Here is a 15,636-nt window from a genome sequence, read left to right on the forward strand (position 1 = left end):
TTGGAAGTATTTGAAATAAGGGACATTTCAGGAAAATCAGTCGAATAAAATAACAGAAGGTACGTCTTTCTCAAGTGGTGCATTAGCTATTTCATTATTCATCTGCCCTGAGGTCTGTTTGTTTCCTAAGGCAATCATAATACACATCTTCCAAACTGTTCACCATCTACTTTGGCTTGTAGGCAGCAGTTGTGGGGATAAAAAAAAAAAAATAAGTGCAGTTGCTGCCAACATTTTTCCTTCATTGTTTTTCACGTTGTTAATTTCTTTGCCTTACACAATGTTCTTGCCAAAGAATGGGAATATGTCTCCAGCAGAGTGTGACATTTACACTGAATTGCTGAAATAATGTCTAACCTCAAAGCCTTATGATAGAGCAACCATGTGTTTTGATGACCTGGGAGAAAATGTCCTAGGATGCTGTGAGTGTCAAAAAAACCCTCTTAAAAATACATCAACATCAGATTGCTGGCTGGGCCTGTGCTTATAACAGGTAATATCACAGTCAGTCACTAGAAAGGGTCCAGAGTACTGCAAACATACCCTTGTACTCTAACAGAATCACAGAATGCTTGGGGTTGGAGGGGAACTTTGGAGGCCTACTTATCTCACTTCCCACAGGGCTATCTCACTTCACACAGGGCTACCTACATCCCGTAGCCCAGGACTTTGTCCTGGTGGCTTTTGAATAACTAAAAGCCATCTGGATTCTCTACAATGTCCCTAGGCCACCATTGCTAGTGCTTGGTCACCCTCATGGTAAAAAAGTGCTTCCTTTTCCTCAGACAGGACATCCTGTGTTTCAGTTTGTGCCTGGTGCCTCTCATTCTGTCGTTGGGCACCACTGAAAGAGGTTGGCTCAGTCTCCTTTGGAAGATACCATCCCTTCAGATATTTATATATGGTGATGAGATTCTCCCAAGCCTTTTGTTCTCTAGAAAGAGAATATGTTCCATTCTGACTTGTCTACAAACACAATCCATGTTCCAAGCATTACCCCAAACATTCACTGGACAGGTATTTGCCCCACTACACTTCAATCAGAGAGAAGAGCCTTAAGAGGCTACAGGACAGGCTCTGTTGTAACACATCTTCGGTAGTTCAAGGTGAAAGGGCTTGTCCTGTGGTATCAAGGTGAAGCTAACAAAGTATGTGAATGAAAATATATATAACTATACTTCAAACATGGAATGTGGTGTGTAAGAGCCAACACCAGGACACAATTTGAATTAAGCTAGGCTCTTATGACAAGAATTAACATGCTCAAAGTTTTGCTTCCCGCTTTTAAATGTTTTAGACAATCTGGTTTTCAAAAAATGCTGAGCACTTTCTGTTCTTTTCTCTTTTGGATAACGCTCTCACACTTCAGATACTCAAACATACCACTTCAGACAATGAAACACAAGTCTTCAAATACCTGTCATATAAACAAGGTATCCAAGCCTCTGAAGGTAGAATATATTTTTTCTGAATTAGGTAGACAGGCCCTTGATAAATAACCACAAATACAGTTGTTTACAAGTCAGTTTCCACTATGAATTCTTTCTAGCTTTTAAAAATCAAAACTAGAGCTGAAAATGAAAAATTCCTTTATTCTAGAAGCTGAAGTGTACATAAATAGTAGAAAGTCACTGATTCCACTCCAAACCTGTTCTCATCATCTACTTTATTCATGCTGCGTGAGCTGTGCACATGAAAGAACCTGCAATCCTTATACTTCAAACAGAGACCTACATGATTTGTTTCACACAGGATTACAGCAGCTGTAAAGAAGAAAAGTCCTGAAGAGAAATTTCGCAGAAAACCAGTCAGGTTCTAGAATATGGTTAGTGTTATACTCATTTTACTCAGATATCAAGTCCAATTCAGAGTGCATTCAATACTTCCCAGTTTGCCAGGCAGTTCCAATTACAAGGCACAGCTGTTTAGAACATTTTATAGAGTCATTTGAAGGCTCTATATTTAATCTGAATAATTCATAGTATTTGCAAAGAGCATTTGGTATTACTTTCAATTATGAACATTGTCTTCTCAGAATGTAAAACAACTAGTACATATTGGGCCAGCTCTTCTGCTTGCGCAAATTGATGCAGCTCCATTGACTTCCAGTGGAGCGATTCCAACTTCTCTGAGCAGACAGTGTGGGCTGCAGCTCAGCTACAATGGCTGTGGCTGCTGAGGTACAAACCTCTCATCACCCCTGGCAGAGAGCATGGAGCTGCGCGCTGTGGAAAGGCCTGGAGACCCCAAACTCACCCTCCATTTCAGAAAGCCATTTTTGCTCCCCGAAGGGCGGCCGTGGAGTTGTATACACACACAGGCACACACTGTGTGTGTTATGTACAGGCACAGGTTTATGGATGCAACATGGTGGGTTTGTTACCTGTGCCTGTGTTTACACATCTGTTCCTCCTCTATTGGTTCCCATTCTCAGGAGGGGAATGCTCTTTGTGATTATCGTGTAACAAAGATAGCAAAACGAAAGGGGCTGCAGAGCGCAGCCCTCTGAGCTCACAGCTGACAAGGTTAAGAGAGAATGCTTTCTGTATAATATAAGAAAGTAAAGGGTGTGGGGCCGTAGTCATACGCCAAGATACATGCTCCTCCCTTTAGACATGTAATGGATAATAATACAATAGCAATAAATATGTAATGAAGAAATACACAGAAGAATTTGGGGAGGTCACTTTTTTGAAAGCATTTGATGAGGCTTTTTTTACTTTTTACTGTCAAAAGCCAGCAAGTTCCTAATTCATTAAAATGTTCAAATCTTAACAATTTTAATCAGATGATAGTGCAGGAAACTTTGATAAATTCCAGATACAGTGAACTCAACCACTCCAATTGAATCATGAGAAACATGAAAATTTCCCGAAGGCAGGCCCCTTTCAGCTTCTGTCTTTTAGTCTGACTCAAGTATCGTCTCATTTGAGAACAGTGATATAGAGGACAGTGAGGTTGCCCTTGATTTTGCCAAGAGGTACCATCTAACTGGTGTATTTTAAAATGTGAGAGGAACAAAACTGAGTGTATGTGTATGTCTCATACACTTGATATAATATTCTGCTTTTGTTTGGAAACTCTGCTGTACTCCTGAAATATGTACTATAGACTCAGTTATGACAACTGAGGGTTGCATGGTTCTTGATGGCAGTTCACTTCTTTCCTGTACATTTTATTTTCTCTGTACAACTTGAAAAACAAATAACTGGTCACCTTCTAGATGCTAGATGATCTGCTAGATGATACAGCTCTGTGTCAACCTGCCCAACCAGGTGCACTGAGGTGCTTTGTCTCTTTTTTTTTTTTTCTGAAGTCATCCTACTGTAAACAAGGAACTTTATATGACACAAGAAAAGAAACTGAGATAAACAAAAAGAGAAAAGCTGTCTGTTTCCTGGAGGAGATGATATTGTCTCACATTCCGTACTGCCTCTTTCCAGAGTATCTAACTCAGCGCGCAGAGCGCTGATTGTAGCGATCCCTGCAAAGCGTGTGCGTGCTGGTCCTGGTGCAGAGGCGGTGGAAGGGGCCCTTTGATCCCCATCTGCTGCCCTGCCCGGGTACTGCAGGACGCACCGCTGGCCTCCGCGGGAGCCGCCGGCTCACTCACCCCGAGGACTACAAATGGAAAAAATAAACCATGAATCTCATCGATTGATTCAATAGCATAGAAAAATTACACTAAGCAAAAATTAAACTTGATTATGGGGACTGTGTAGTGAGACTTAATGTTTCCCTGAACCCATACCATGGTACCACAGCCAGGTATTTACAATAGAGCACTAGGAAGGATCCAGTAATTTTTGTTTGCCACTCTAATATGGTTATTAAGATTATACATTACCTCAGTTGTATCTTATGGGCGATGCCAATCTGATCAATCAGCAGAAAATTACCTCACTGAAGCACATTCTTTGCTGGCTTTGAGGAGCAGTGTTAAGGGAAATAAGGTTTGTTGTAATAAGTATGTGCCTTGTGCCACAAACCAGACCGTGAGGCACTCCCGACTGGGACACAGGCTGTCATTAATTGCATTGTCTGCTGTGATTCCAGAACCTTCCTCCTACCTGACTATCTCCCCTACCTGTCTCTGTGTTGTCACTGCATGGATGACCATGGCTTTCTTTGGCAATGCTGCTCCACCAGAGCTATGAAATTGTCTCCACTGAACAAGAGTAATTGCATTGAACAGGCAGTAGTACACATCTCAAATCTATTTTGTTTAATTTTTTTCCTTGTAGGGAATGGAAATGTGAGCAAATGGTTTATCTTGCATAAATCTATAGGCCACGGTGTGAAACTCAGTATACGGTGAATGTTTGGCATATAGTTCTCAAGTGAGTGTGAATTTTCTTACAGTAGCAAATTTGGAATTTTACATCTAGGGCTAATCAAAACATTTTTTTTAAATTTCACCTGTGCTAGCATAGTGGGTAGCCATCACTGCAATATTTCACATCTCTTCATATTCATTATACTGGGACAAGATTACCTGAAGAATCATTCAAGGTCTTTGGAAAAGTTGTGCTTATTTTTAACAATGAATTAAATTTATAAACTCTGATTTAAAATTGATAAGTGAAAACAATGCTATTGATGTCAATAGAATCAGGATTCTAACTATTAAATGTGGCAAATCAGAAATTAGAGAAATTGCTGCCTTGATCCCAGGCACCTTTTGCCCACTGTTTGTCATGTTAATGCCCTTCTGTTTGATATTTACTACTTTGGACATTGCTACCTCACTCCTTCTGCAAATCCATGTTAGCATTGATGTCATAAAGTAAGCAGAATGAATGTGTGAAATTGCTTGTAAAATTATCAAATGAAATGAATAGCAAATATGATGACTTTTTTTTAAAGTTGAATAAGGAAACTGTCAGCAATGATGCACTCCTGTAATGCTTACTAGAGCTGAACAGTATATATATAAGTCTGTGCAAAAGAGGCAGCTAGGCAGAGCTCAGGATCCTCAAGGCTTGCCATAGTTGCAGAAGAGAGAGTAGCTCTTTCTGCAGCTGCCACGTATCACCTCTAAGTAAAATAAGGTAAGATTTATATGAACTACCAGTTATTTGTTTGAGAAAGCCGAGTGCATTATCTGCATTGTGCTGCCCAAAGTTTGCAGTAGAGGTGCAGATCTTTCAGCAAATTGGTGTTTTCTTCTGAGGTTATACTCACTGATATTTGGAGTTAATGACATCATAATTTAAATATTTTGATGTATTGATTACTTCAACAGAGAATGATCCGATAAATGGAAATCAACAGTTTGTGTTGCAGAATTAATTGAAAGAAGGAAGATTAACCATGAGAACATGAAAGACAAGGATTGTAGTAAGAATTTAAATGAGATACACAATTATTGATTTTTATATTTTTATCTTCTTTAGTACCTTCTGTAGAAATATTTAATAAATGTGGGGTATTTATGATAGATTATGTGAGTTTAAAATTATTCACTCCTTATAGATACTGCCTAAATATGAATCAATGAGGATTAAGCTAGAAGCATAGAAACAAATTCAGTGGGTTTATGTAGACACTGATTTTAAACTGTCCCAGACAGATTGTCATTCTGTCACCCTACAGACTGTCACTCCACTGCCCCACTTTTAGATTAGTTTGTCTCAAGCAACTATTATTTCCACATCACTGTAAGATCAGAAAAGGAAATTTTATAGCACAGAAGTAAAATTAAAGCCTTTCAATAGTTATTGGGATTATTGCATAAAATTGAATTTAATCTTCCATCCTACTATGGAATTCCTTAGACTAGAACTGTTGGATTTTACAGAACTTTCTACAAGGCATTATAGCATGGTGGATAAATTATATGTAAAATACACCTACCTGAAAAAGTAATTTATTTATTTCTAGAAATTATTGCTATTTGCAGACAGTTTCATTTCAATAGAAACCTATTTTGTTCATTCATGCATGTTCATATGAAAATATTTCCTTTTTTACTGCTTTTTTAATGTAACTTCATAATTTCTATTTTTAACTGGAAAGAGATACAAATGTGACTTTTGAAAGTTTTTTTGAAAACTCAATGAAATTAAGCTAGTTAAAATTGTACATAGATACAAAAAATCTACTACACTTGTAGTAGAATATATTAGAAAACTAGAAAAATCTGATTGGTCAGGGAAATAATATTCAAATAAATATCTGATCAAGATTTGAGAGGTATATTTGTTACATATTTCTGGTGGTTCAAACAGAAATGTCTTAATTTTTTCATTTTCAATCAGAAAGATATGAAAATATTTTCATTAGTCTAATATGCATAGGAATAAAAATTTTCTGTGTGAGATTAGCTTTAGTTTTCCTGTGCCTTGACAATAGGTTTCCATGGCTTTTAGCAGTATCTACTGGTGACCTAAATAACTTACAGCAAATAAAACCTTTTTTCTGATTGAGAAATTAATTGATTAGCCAGCATAAACTAAGAAAATACCATTTTTCTGATTATCTCTTTTTCTCTATAACACACGTCTATATTATCAAGAATAAAATTACAACTTCTTCTTTTGAAACTGTATCCTGTTTAACTTGTCAAGAACTTCTGTTGCTGGTTTGACTTACCAATAGCAAATACTAAATGCTGAAAAAACAAAACTGATGCTAATTTTTTTAAGAACATATTTGGCAGAAGGTCAATAGTTTTTGGAAAAACTTATTTTATTAATAAGGATTCTCTAAAATTTTCTAAATTTCAAAAACTGCATTTATACATATTTCTTTTTTAATAATCTCACCGTTTTGATTCTGAAAATTTTAGAAAGCAGTTGAAAATGGATTTAACTTTAATCTTAATACTTAAGGAATAAAGTAGCCAGTGGGATTGTTTACATCTGAAAGTTCTATAGGCCTGAGACATTAGAGTTAGAGCCAAGATAAACTGAAATTATCTCTTTACTGACTACAGTGACTTTGAATTATTTTTTAATAACTTTAATATAACAGAAAAGCTTTTGGTGTTGGATATTTCATTCCAACTCAGTGACTTGGGTTTATGGCTAATCTGGATCACAGTTTAATAAAGCTACAGACAACTGTAAACTAGGACTATCAAGCAGGGCAAATTTACTTATGTGTGCTGCAATAGCCAGACTTTATCTGGTGTCCAAGTCCAGGTCAACTCATTTACAGCTGTATCAGCTACCAGAGGGTCAATCAAACCATTTTGAAATGACCACAACAGAGTCATCTCCCAAAGAACAGGCAGAGCTTTTGTTCCATTGCTAGAAGCCTATGAAATGTGAAATTATGCATTCCTTGAGATAAACATTGGATGTCAGTGTTGCACCACCAAATTACAGCTCCAAATGAAACAGTGAAAACAGAGTTCAGTACTAGAGTTAGGGTTTTAATAAGGCTGACTACATGACCACTGTGGTATATGTTGGTACTATAGCAGTGTATGTTCAAGTGAAGGGGTCAACTCTTATATACCAGGACATTGCACAAGGCAGAATGAACAGACATTGATGAAAAAATGAGTAACACTGGCAGTGGCTTCTGGTAGAGAGAGGAAAACTGACTCCATTGCCTAATAGTAAAATACTACAGAAAATATTATACCTACACATTTATTTTCCTGAGCTTGATCAATATTTTATTGAGATTTTGATTGCCTCAAGTATTTGGAAACAGATACTGAGGTATTCTAGTAAAATATTCATATTATTCAGTAAGAATCTCTTAAAAATCAGGCCTCACAAAATACCAGTCCAATAGATTCTTCCTAACCATTGGTAAAATGCCTGCCAATAGTCAAGCTTTGCATTTCCAACTATAAGTTACTTTAAAACAGATGGAAGAAACAGGTTTCAAAAAAAATCTGCTATGAAGGAGCAGACTACAGGGGCAGAGTAGAAGTCCTACAGCAGTAGGATTTTTGATGCAGGAGATCACCTTTTCAGAGGTGTTCATATAGCCCCCTCATTTGCGTTGCTCAGTGCAGAGCCAAGTCTCAATCCCAAAATGGAGTAATCTGCACCTTCACTACACATCATTCCCTCATCATTTTCTAAAACTTCCTGCAGCCCATAGTATATTTAAATTCAGCCTCTTGTGACAAGGCATTAAAATAGAGAAGATATATATTTTCACTCAGACTGCCTTATTTTATAAATCAGTAAGCAGTAAGTAAATCAGCTTCAGTAAGAAATTCCTGCAGTGGAGCCACAGGAATAGGGTACAAATTACATTTATTGGGGAGGGTGTTTTGTGACTGGGACTTACTTTGCTACCACTTTGCTTCAAGGCACTCATGTGTCCTATCTCCCTTTGTTTTCCAGACTGTATAATAAACCTCCATAGGAAAATGCAATGGATGGCAGAAGGGCTTATTCAAATACACAAGTATTAGCCCAAGTACATGACAAAATTATTTCCAATGACATTTTGCTGATGTGAACTCATTGCAACTTCTGTGAGAAAGTATGGAGAGCTGCTAATGTGACAGTATTCTTGACAAAGATTTGCTTTGTTTTTTCTCTAGTGAATGACCTGGGAAAAGAAATCACAGCCACATCACTACCAGTTTTGCAATAGAACAGTATCACAGATCTAATGCTTGCCATCAGCAGAACCCAGAGAAAAGAACAGACCTTTATCCTCACATTGCAAAGGACAGCAAGGATGCAGTTGCTCTCAGCTCTCCTTGCATTCTAGAATACAGACTAGAGCTGAAAGACTGGAACAGAAACTACATCTTTTGAATGCCTACCCAAGGCCCTGAAATGTCATCCACTGGACATGAAACATTATAACATTTTTCTTTGTTGCTTTATTTCTGTTTTGACAGGCAATGAAAATGAAAAGCATTTATTTTGTTGCTGGTCTCCTTTTAATGATAGTTCAAGGCAGCTGGCAAAATCCTCTTCAGGATACAGAGGAGAAATCAAGGTAAATTCTTAGTAGACCAAACTTTTACAAATACTTGGTGTGAACTTTGTTTTCTTACACTTTGAAGCCAAACATACTATAATTTAAAGACCCCTTTATGCATACTTGATCTACCATTGAAATTGACAGGTTTTTTAATATTGCAAACCTGAGCACAGAAATCTGGGGTATTAAAACAATGGCTACCTTATTTATCCAAGCAGACTGTGTAATTGGGCAGTGTCCAATCTGCTATACAGATTCCTTTTACCAGACAGCTACTGATCAATATGCCACTTGCTTTCACTTCGTGGGAGTAAAAAATAGTATTGTTGAAAGAAGAATCAATGCACCTGTAGACTGTACTGCAACCATTGCAGATTAACAAGGTCTAAACTTTTCACAGATCATTCAAAGCTTCTCATTCTGAGCCAATAGAGGAATCTAGACCACTGAATGAAGTGAAACGTCACTCACAAGGCACATTCACCAGTGATTACACCAAGTACCTGGACACCAGACGAGCTCAGGACTTTGTGCAATGGTTAATGAGCACTAAAAGAAATGGGTAAGCATTTTGATCACATTGATACAGAGCTCCAAAGCAGAAACAGCCAAGAATCTAGCCAATTCAGTTTCTTGGTACCAGCTTCCCATCCCAGACCATGGAGAAACCTCAAATAAGTAAAGTATTGGAGGAAAATTTGTGTATACAATCATAGAATCATTTAGTTTGGAAAGGACCTCTAAGATCTAGTCCAGCCATTAACAGAATATTAATATATTATTAGAAATGAGAAACATGTAAAATCAATCAAAAGGATTTGGCTAAATCAAAATGTACTGTCTTATATGCCACCTAAAAAGACTGTCTCAGCCTCTTTGAGGCAGATTTTCTCAGTGAATCAATTAAGTTCAATACGAATAAGATATTTAAATATAATGCACAATTCTGGGCCATTAGGCCTCATCAAAACTTTCCTATCTGTGGATACTCTAATCCTGAAGTTTCATTTGTGAAAAGGCAGCTGAAGTGTAGATTTTGTTGACCACTGGACAATTTACCAGTATCATCATAAATTGGCATGTTTTTTTCAAATATACTTTGATTAAACTCAAGCTAGCAAGCTGAGAGCAAGAATAATGTACAAGTGTGTCAGTCTTGTGTTCTAGAGAAAATCTGCCCCAAAAGAATCCAGAAATATCCAGAAGAATCTATTACATTAATGCTTTTAAATCTCTGTGGAAGTCTTTAAAGTATAAAGTAACAACTTCTACACATTGTACTAATTTAAAATATGAAATATAATGAATATAATATTCATCTATGAGTCATGAGGATTCACTATAATATTCAAATAATAACTTATAAAGCTTATGCAGGCTTTGCAGTGTACTGGTATTAATGATCTAATGATTGTGCAATTTCACTACAGCCAACAAGCACAGGAGGACACAGAAAATAACAAAGTCCCTGACCAGCTCTCAAGGTATTCTATTTGTCACAACTTGTTATTCTAAACCAGTCTGAGTTCATTTTCAGTTAAACAAGAAAGAGAACAACTAGTGTTCTTTGAAATGTTACCACAATCAAAGAAATATCAATCAAATACATTATTTCACACCTGCTTTTAACAAGGAAATAGGATATGTCTCTATGTTATTTATTCCCGCACTGTGTTCTATAGCTACAGATGTAAGGAATGCAACAGGATGAGAATAGGTTTTAGGAAAGCACATTTCAAGTAATCAAGGAGAGTAGAGAATAACATAAAAAGAAAAACTTGGTATAGAGAAGTCTGATTAAAAAAAATAAACAAAAACAACCACATTATGTTGAAGAATAAAAAACCATTGAGAAGATTAGTGAAAGGAAGGTGGCCAGGAAAATTTGCAGAGAGCTGATTAAACATGATGCAATGTTCAGCCCACAGCACTCAGTCCAATGTTTCATAAACCACTTATTACAGAAAGGAGAAGACCTGTGAAGGCCAGAATTCTGTTTCTTGACTGTGTTTTTGAGAAAAGGTCAGAGAGATTGGAAATCTTAAATAAATAAAGGAGAAACTGAGTGGTTTTGCAAAACAGATTAAAATACCTATATGAATTCTTTCTCTCATCATAAAATCCAAAAAGGATAGCCAGATCACAAAGACCCTTACATTCACACTGTCAATATTAATAACAAATTTGTAATAATGTTTCCGCTTCATTGAAACTGCATATCTCAAAAAAAAATTAACATTTCATTAAAAATGTTCCAAACAACTCTAGTTAGCATGCTGATGAAAAGTGCAGATGGTACTAAATTAGGAGGAATGGTGACATCCCAAGAAGAAAAAATAATAGAAAGAGCTAGATTTGGGCAGAAATTAGCAAATTTTGAAACAGAAATGCTAGGGAATTTATTCATGGAAAATATTCCATAATATGCCTACTTCTTAGTGCAGTTTTCCTTCCCAGGAGCCACTGTAACATAATTTTGTGCTATATCAGAGAAATAACCACAATGAGGTGTAGGGAGGGAGAATGCCTTTAATAAGATGGAGTTGATCAGGCCTGAAAGTTTTTCAAGATTATGACTTGTTCAGAGAGATGATTTTAAAGGTGTTTATAAAACAACTCAAAATGTAAACTTGAAAGGAATTAAGTCTGAATAGTTTGGCTTAGAAATAATGAAGGTGAAGGTAGGGGGAGCAGCTAACAAAGAGCAACAAAAAGCATATCTGTGTAATACAATACAGTTTCTAGCTCATACTTAATTAGTAACACCATTCCAATACAGCTGTAATTGCTTTCCACACTTGAAGTGAGTTGTTCAGAACTAGTTCAGGAATCTCTGCACAAAACTGTACTGCATAGTACAGGCATACCTTCAGAACTGAAACCTAACCACAAAAAATATGTCAAGATCAATTTGAGGCACAAAAAGAACCCCTCTTTCCTATAGAAACACTAGTCTGGCAAGTGGGAAATTGAAATCAATAAAGATTGTTTAAAAGTTCAATTCTTACAGTCTGCTCCTGTGGTACTGCTCTCCTTTCAGCAATGCCATCTCCAAGCGCCACGCTGAATATGAGAGACATGCTGAAGGCACCTACACCAGTGACATCACCTCTTATTTGGAAGGTCAAGCTGCCAAAGAGTTCATTGCTTGGTTAGTGAATGGACGAGGAAGAAGAGAGTAAGAATCCATCTGTTCCTCTTATTAAATTTTGCCTAGCATTTGGGGTTAGAAATCATGTCTGATGAAACTTTGATGTGCTTTTGATCATTCTTGCTGTACTTCATGTCTTTCTTTTGTATTAGAAGATATTCTGTTGGTGATTGACTACCACTTTACATTATTAAGTTCAAATACAGATTAAAATCTGTTCAGTATGCTGTTACACTCTAAAAGGTGAAGTTTCATTTAAAGTCAACACATCTAAAACTAAACCAGACCTTCTTCCTCTAACTACAATCTTCCCCTTCACATAACATTGCTTACAGTCTCCTTAACTGTCACTGAGATTATTCAATTCACTATCACCTTAAATTGCCTTCTCTTCTTTTCCTTTTACAGTCCATCTTTTTCCCTGCAATATTTCCAAGATTAAATCTTTACCAATGTCTTCAGTTGTACTCTGTGTGCTGATGATCACTCCCAGGAGTAACTAAGAACTTATTTTCCTCTTCCCATGCTTCTCAGAGTCTCCCCAAGCTGCTGCTGCCATAACTATCATTTGCTATAGCTTATCTTCCTTTTTAAGATGTCTCTGATTCTTTTGCCATGGTTTGCAGTTCCCTGGACACAAAGCTCCACTAATGGTTTTGCCTACCTATGATTTCTTTAATTTCTACCTTGTTCTCCACATACTCATTGCAGATTTCTCTATCCTATCCACTTCATGTACTCCCTCATGACTTTACATCTTTTGTCACGATGGTCTTACAATTAGAATGGCATTGCCTTCAGTCTCCTGCAGGCATCTTCTGCTCATCTTTTTCCAACTCTGCATGGTTAGGAGCTACACCATGCAGCTGCCACTGCCCACCTTTCAACTGTTCTGTACTTATTTGTGCCTTTAGACTGTAAGCTCTTTGGGGCAGGGATTTCAGTTCATCCTCTGATTAAATATTCTACCAGCTGTAAAGTATTATGTAAGTCTCTCACTTTACATAAAAATAATAATAATAAAAAATAATAATAAAATACAATCTGTAAGACAAGATTGTGTGTTGTAGTTAAGGAAGACTAAATAGGAAAAATTAAGTTTTGTAAATATTGACAATTTCCTGAAAAAAAACGGAGTTAAATAAATTAGGTCAGCTATACAGAGAAGGGAAAAGCTGGTTCCCCTTCTTAGTTATGTTCAGACATCCACTTGTTTTTCTGTCATGTTTTATTTTTATGAGCAGAAATAGAGTATGTCTGTATCCATTTGAGAGAAATACAACCTCAACTGAACTTAGAAACCTAGATGGGCAATTAATTGTAGACAACCCTTCTGCTTTCCAATATTTAGTACCATTTGTGGTTGAACTTGTATACAACCTTCCTTGAAATGATCCAGTCTGCCTGTCATTGGATCCAGAACCCAGGGTGCTTCAGGATCAGCCCATCTTAATGAAATCCATCAAAATCTTCCTATATTTGATGGGATGAAACAAGAGAGGAAAGTTTTCTAAATCAAACTCTGGTTTTGACAAACTGGTTTTCCAGCAGTCAAAAAAAGAATGGAAAAATAATCAGGATCTGATTCCAAGTACAAAATGCCACATTCTATGATTTTACATCAAACAAGGACATAGGTTTTATACAGGTGCTTTAAGTGAGCTATTTCAACAACTCTTCTGCAAAAAAACAAATTACTGCCCTTATTAATTTTTATTAAGGATAAGAATTCTTAGGAAATATATTTTAAGTAAATAAATAGGCCTTATGTCCAAATAAAACAGAAAAATGTATGAAAATTTGACTGTAATGTTTTACTACTGGTATTTCTTAAATAGCAATTCTTAGTAAATGTACTAGTTCCTAATATACGTGGCATAGACATTGCAGACTGAGATATATTTTTGCATGTATGGCTTTTTCAAAACTGCTGGAGAGGCGTTTAGGCTCACTGGAAGGAATGGCTGTGTGTTTTGAACATAATGCCTCAAAAGATGTTCTGACACGCATTGTGCTGCACTGAGCCATAACATCAGGCTCAACCCTTAACTCCTTAAAATCACAGGGAATGTGCAGTGTATTAGAACCCTGTAACAAGGCCCTTTTAAATGGATTGTTTGTTTTGATCTACACAGTGTTGATAATTTCTTATTTTTGAAGTTTCCCAGAAAAAGCTCTTGTGGCTGAAGAAATGGGTCGAAGACATGCAGATGGCACATTCACGAGTGATATCAACAAAGTCCTTGATGACATGGCTGCCAAAGAGTTCCTAAAATGGCTCATTAACACAAAAGTTACCCAAAGGTGCCTGAATTTTATACTATTCTTAATATACTGATATTTTAAATGCATTTGTCACACTGGGGGAAAATACTACTAATTTTTCTCTTAGCTGCTGATATATCTGTAGTATGTTGCAAACTTTGTTACAGACAGATGAAGAAGGATAAGACACTAAATGGAACTCATTCCAAATATTATCTGAATTTTTATCAATGGTGAACCTCTCTAATAATTTCCTGTTTAACTTGAAAGTAGTTCTGCCACTGAATGTTGCCAGAAGTAAGGTCATATTAAATTACTGAAAAATAAAACTTTGCTTTGCATGGGACATTATAAAATCAGAAATGTTGATTGGCAAAATTACACCAAACTGATTATTCTTTAAAGACTGTGATATAAAATACTGCCTTAATCTGTGGCTTGTCATTAGGGAAGAGTGCTGTAATCTGAGCTCCTGCCAGGTGACTCTTTGGGACCCCTGCTTTCGTTTGCCTGTATATAGGCAAAGCAGCATTTTCTAAATGAGCGCTGTGAACAGGTTAATATTTGGGAATTATTTGTTAAAATTAACAAAGCATTTTAAGAAGTAATTAAATGCCAACACAAGACACATGTGAGTGGCCAGATTTTTTTAACATGTTAGATATCCCATTTACATTATTAAAGCACCCAAAAAGACAGTTGATTTTGGAAATCTGAAACAAAATTAACAAAAAATTTAGAAGGTGTAGTTAAAATACAGTTTTTATTAACATGTTACTATTTTTATGTTTGTAGTTCAGCGTTGAAACAAACAATTTAGGAAAAGAATCTATTAGAAACTACTAAAATGCTTTTCCTTTAGGAATAATTGTTTTCAATCTGTTATTAGAGAGAGGCATTGAGAGGTCTGTGAAACTAACATCTGCTCACTCTTAAACAGAAAAAATATGTTCCACACATATTTCATAAATCTTGGGAGACTTAGAATTTTTCCTAATTGCTGCTGCTTTTTTTCTTTGTTTTTTTCCCCAGAGACCTTTTGGAAGAATACCAGTAAAAATGAAGAATAAAATGGGATAAATGAAGATCTTCATTTCATCAACTGCCAGTTATTAAGAGATTCTGAAATCTGTATTCTGTCATTTACATTTGTTGTAACAAAGCTATGTCACCTTGCATGCCAGGAAATAATTGTACTATAGTTTAGTGTTGCCAAAGGTTTATATATGGAAAACCTGTTGTCTAAGGGATGGTTTTCTTAACAGCTTTAAGAATGTGAAAGTTCTATAACTTCATGTTTTGCATTTATTAGG

General features: G+C 36.2%; 1 protein-coding gene across 1 annotated transcript; it reads left to right on the forward strand.

Moving 5' to 3' along the window:
* Positions 1-8,824: 8,824 nt before the first annotated feature.
* On the forward strand, positions 8,825-15,463 carry GCG (glucagon). The gene is made up of 6 exons (XM_066553845.1): positions 8,825-8,922; positions 9,308-9,469; positions 10,338-10,391; positions 11,948-12,085; positions 14,219-14,362; positions 15,356-15,463. Exons 1-6 carry the CDS (start codon positions 8,825-8,827, stop codon positions 15,378-15,380), a joined length of 621 nt encoding a protein of 206 aa, XP_066409942.1. The 3' UTR covers positions 15,381-15,463.
* The last annotated feature ends 173 nt before the right edge of the window (positions 15,464-15,636 follow it).

Source organism: Molothrus aeneus, chromosome 7 (assembly GCF_037042795.1).
Source record: "Molothrus aeneus isolate 106 chromosome 7, BPBGC_Maene_1.0, whole genome shotgun sequence".
In the NCBI taxonomy this organism is placed as follows: domain Eukaryota; kingdom Metazoa; phylum Chordata; class Aves; order Passeriformes; family Icteridae; genus Molothrus; species Molothrus aeneus.

Bases quoted from the DNA above. Each gene is read 5' to 3' on its own strand.
- GCG (XM_066553845.1), top strand. From the start codon at position 8,825: ATGAAAATGAAAAGCATTTATTTTGTTGCTGGTCTCCTTTTAATGATA. The intron at 10,392-11,947 runs GTATTCTATTTG...CTCTCCTTTCAG, and splicing joins GTCCCTGACCAGCTCTCAAG to CAATGCCATCTCCAAGCGCC. The intron at 14,363-15,355 runs GTGCCTGAATTT...TTTTTTCCCCAG, and splicing joins AACACAAAAGTTACCCAAAG to AGACCTTTTGGAAGAATACC.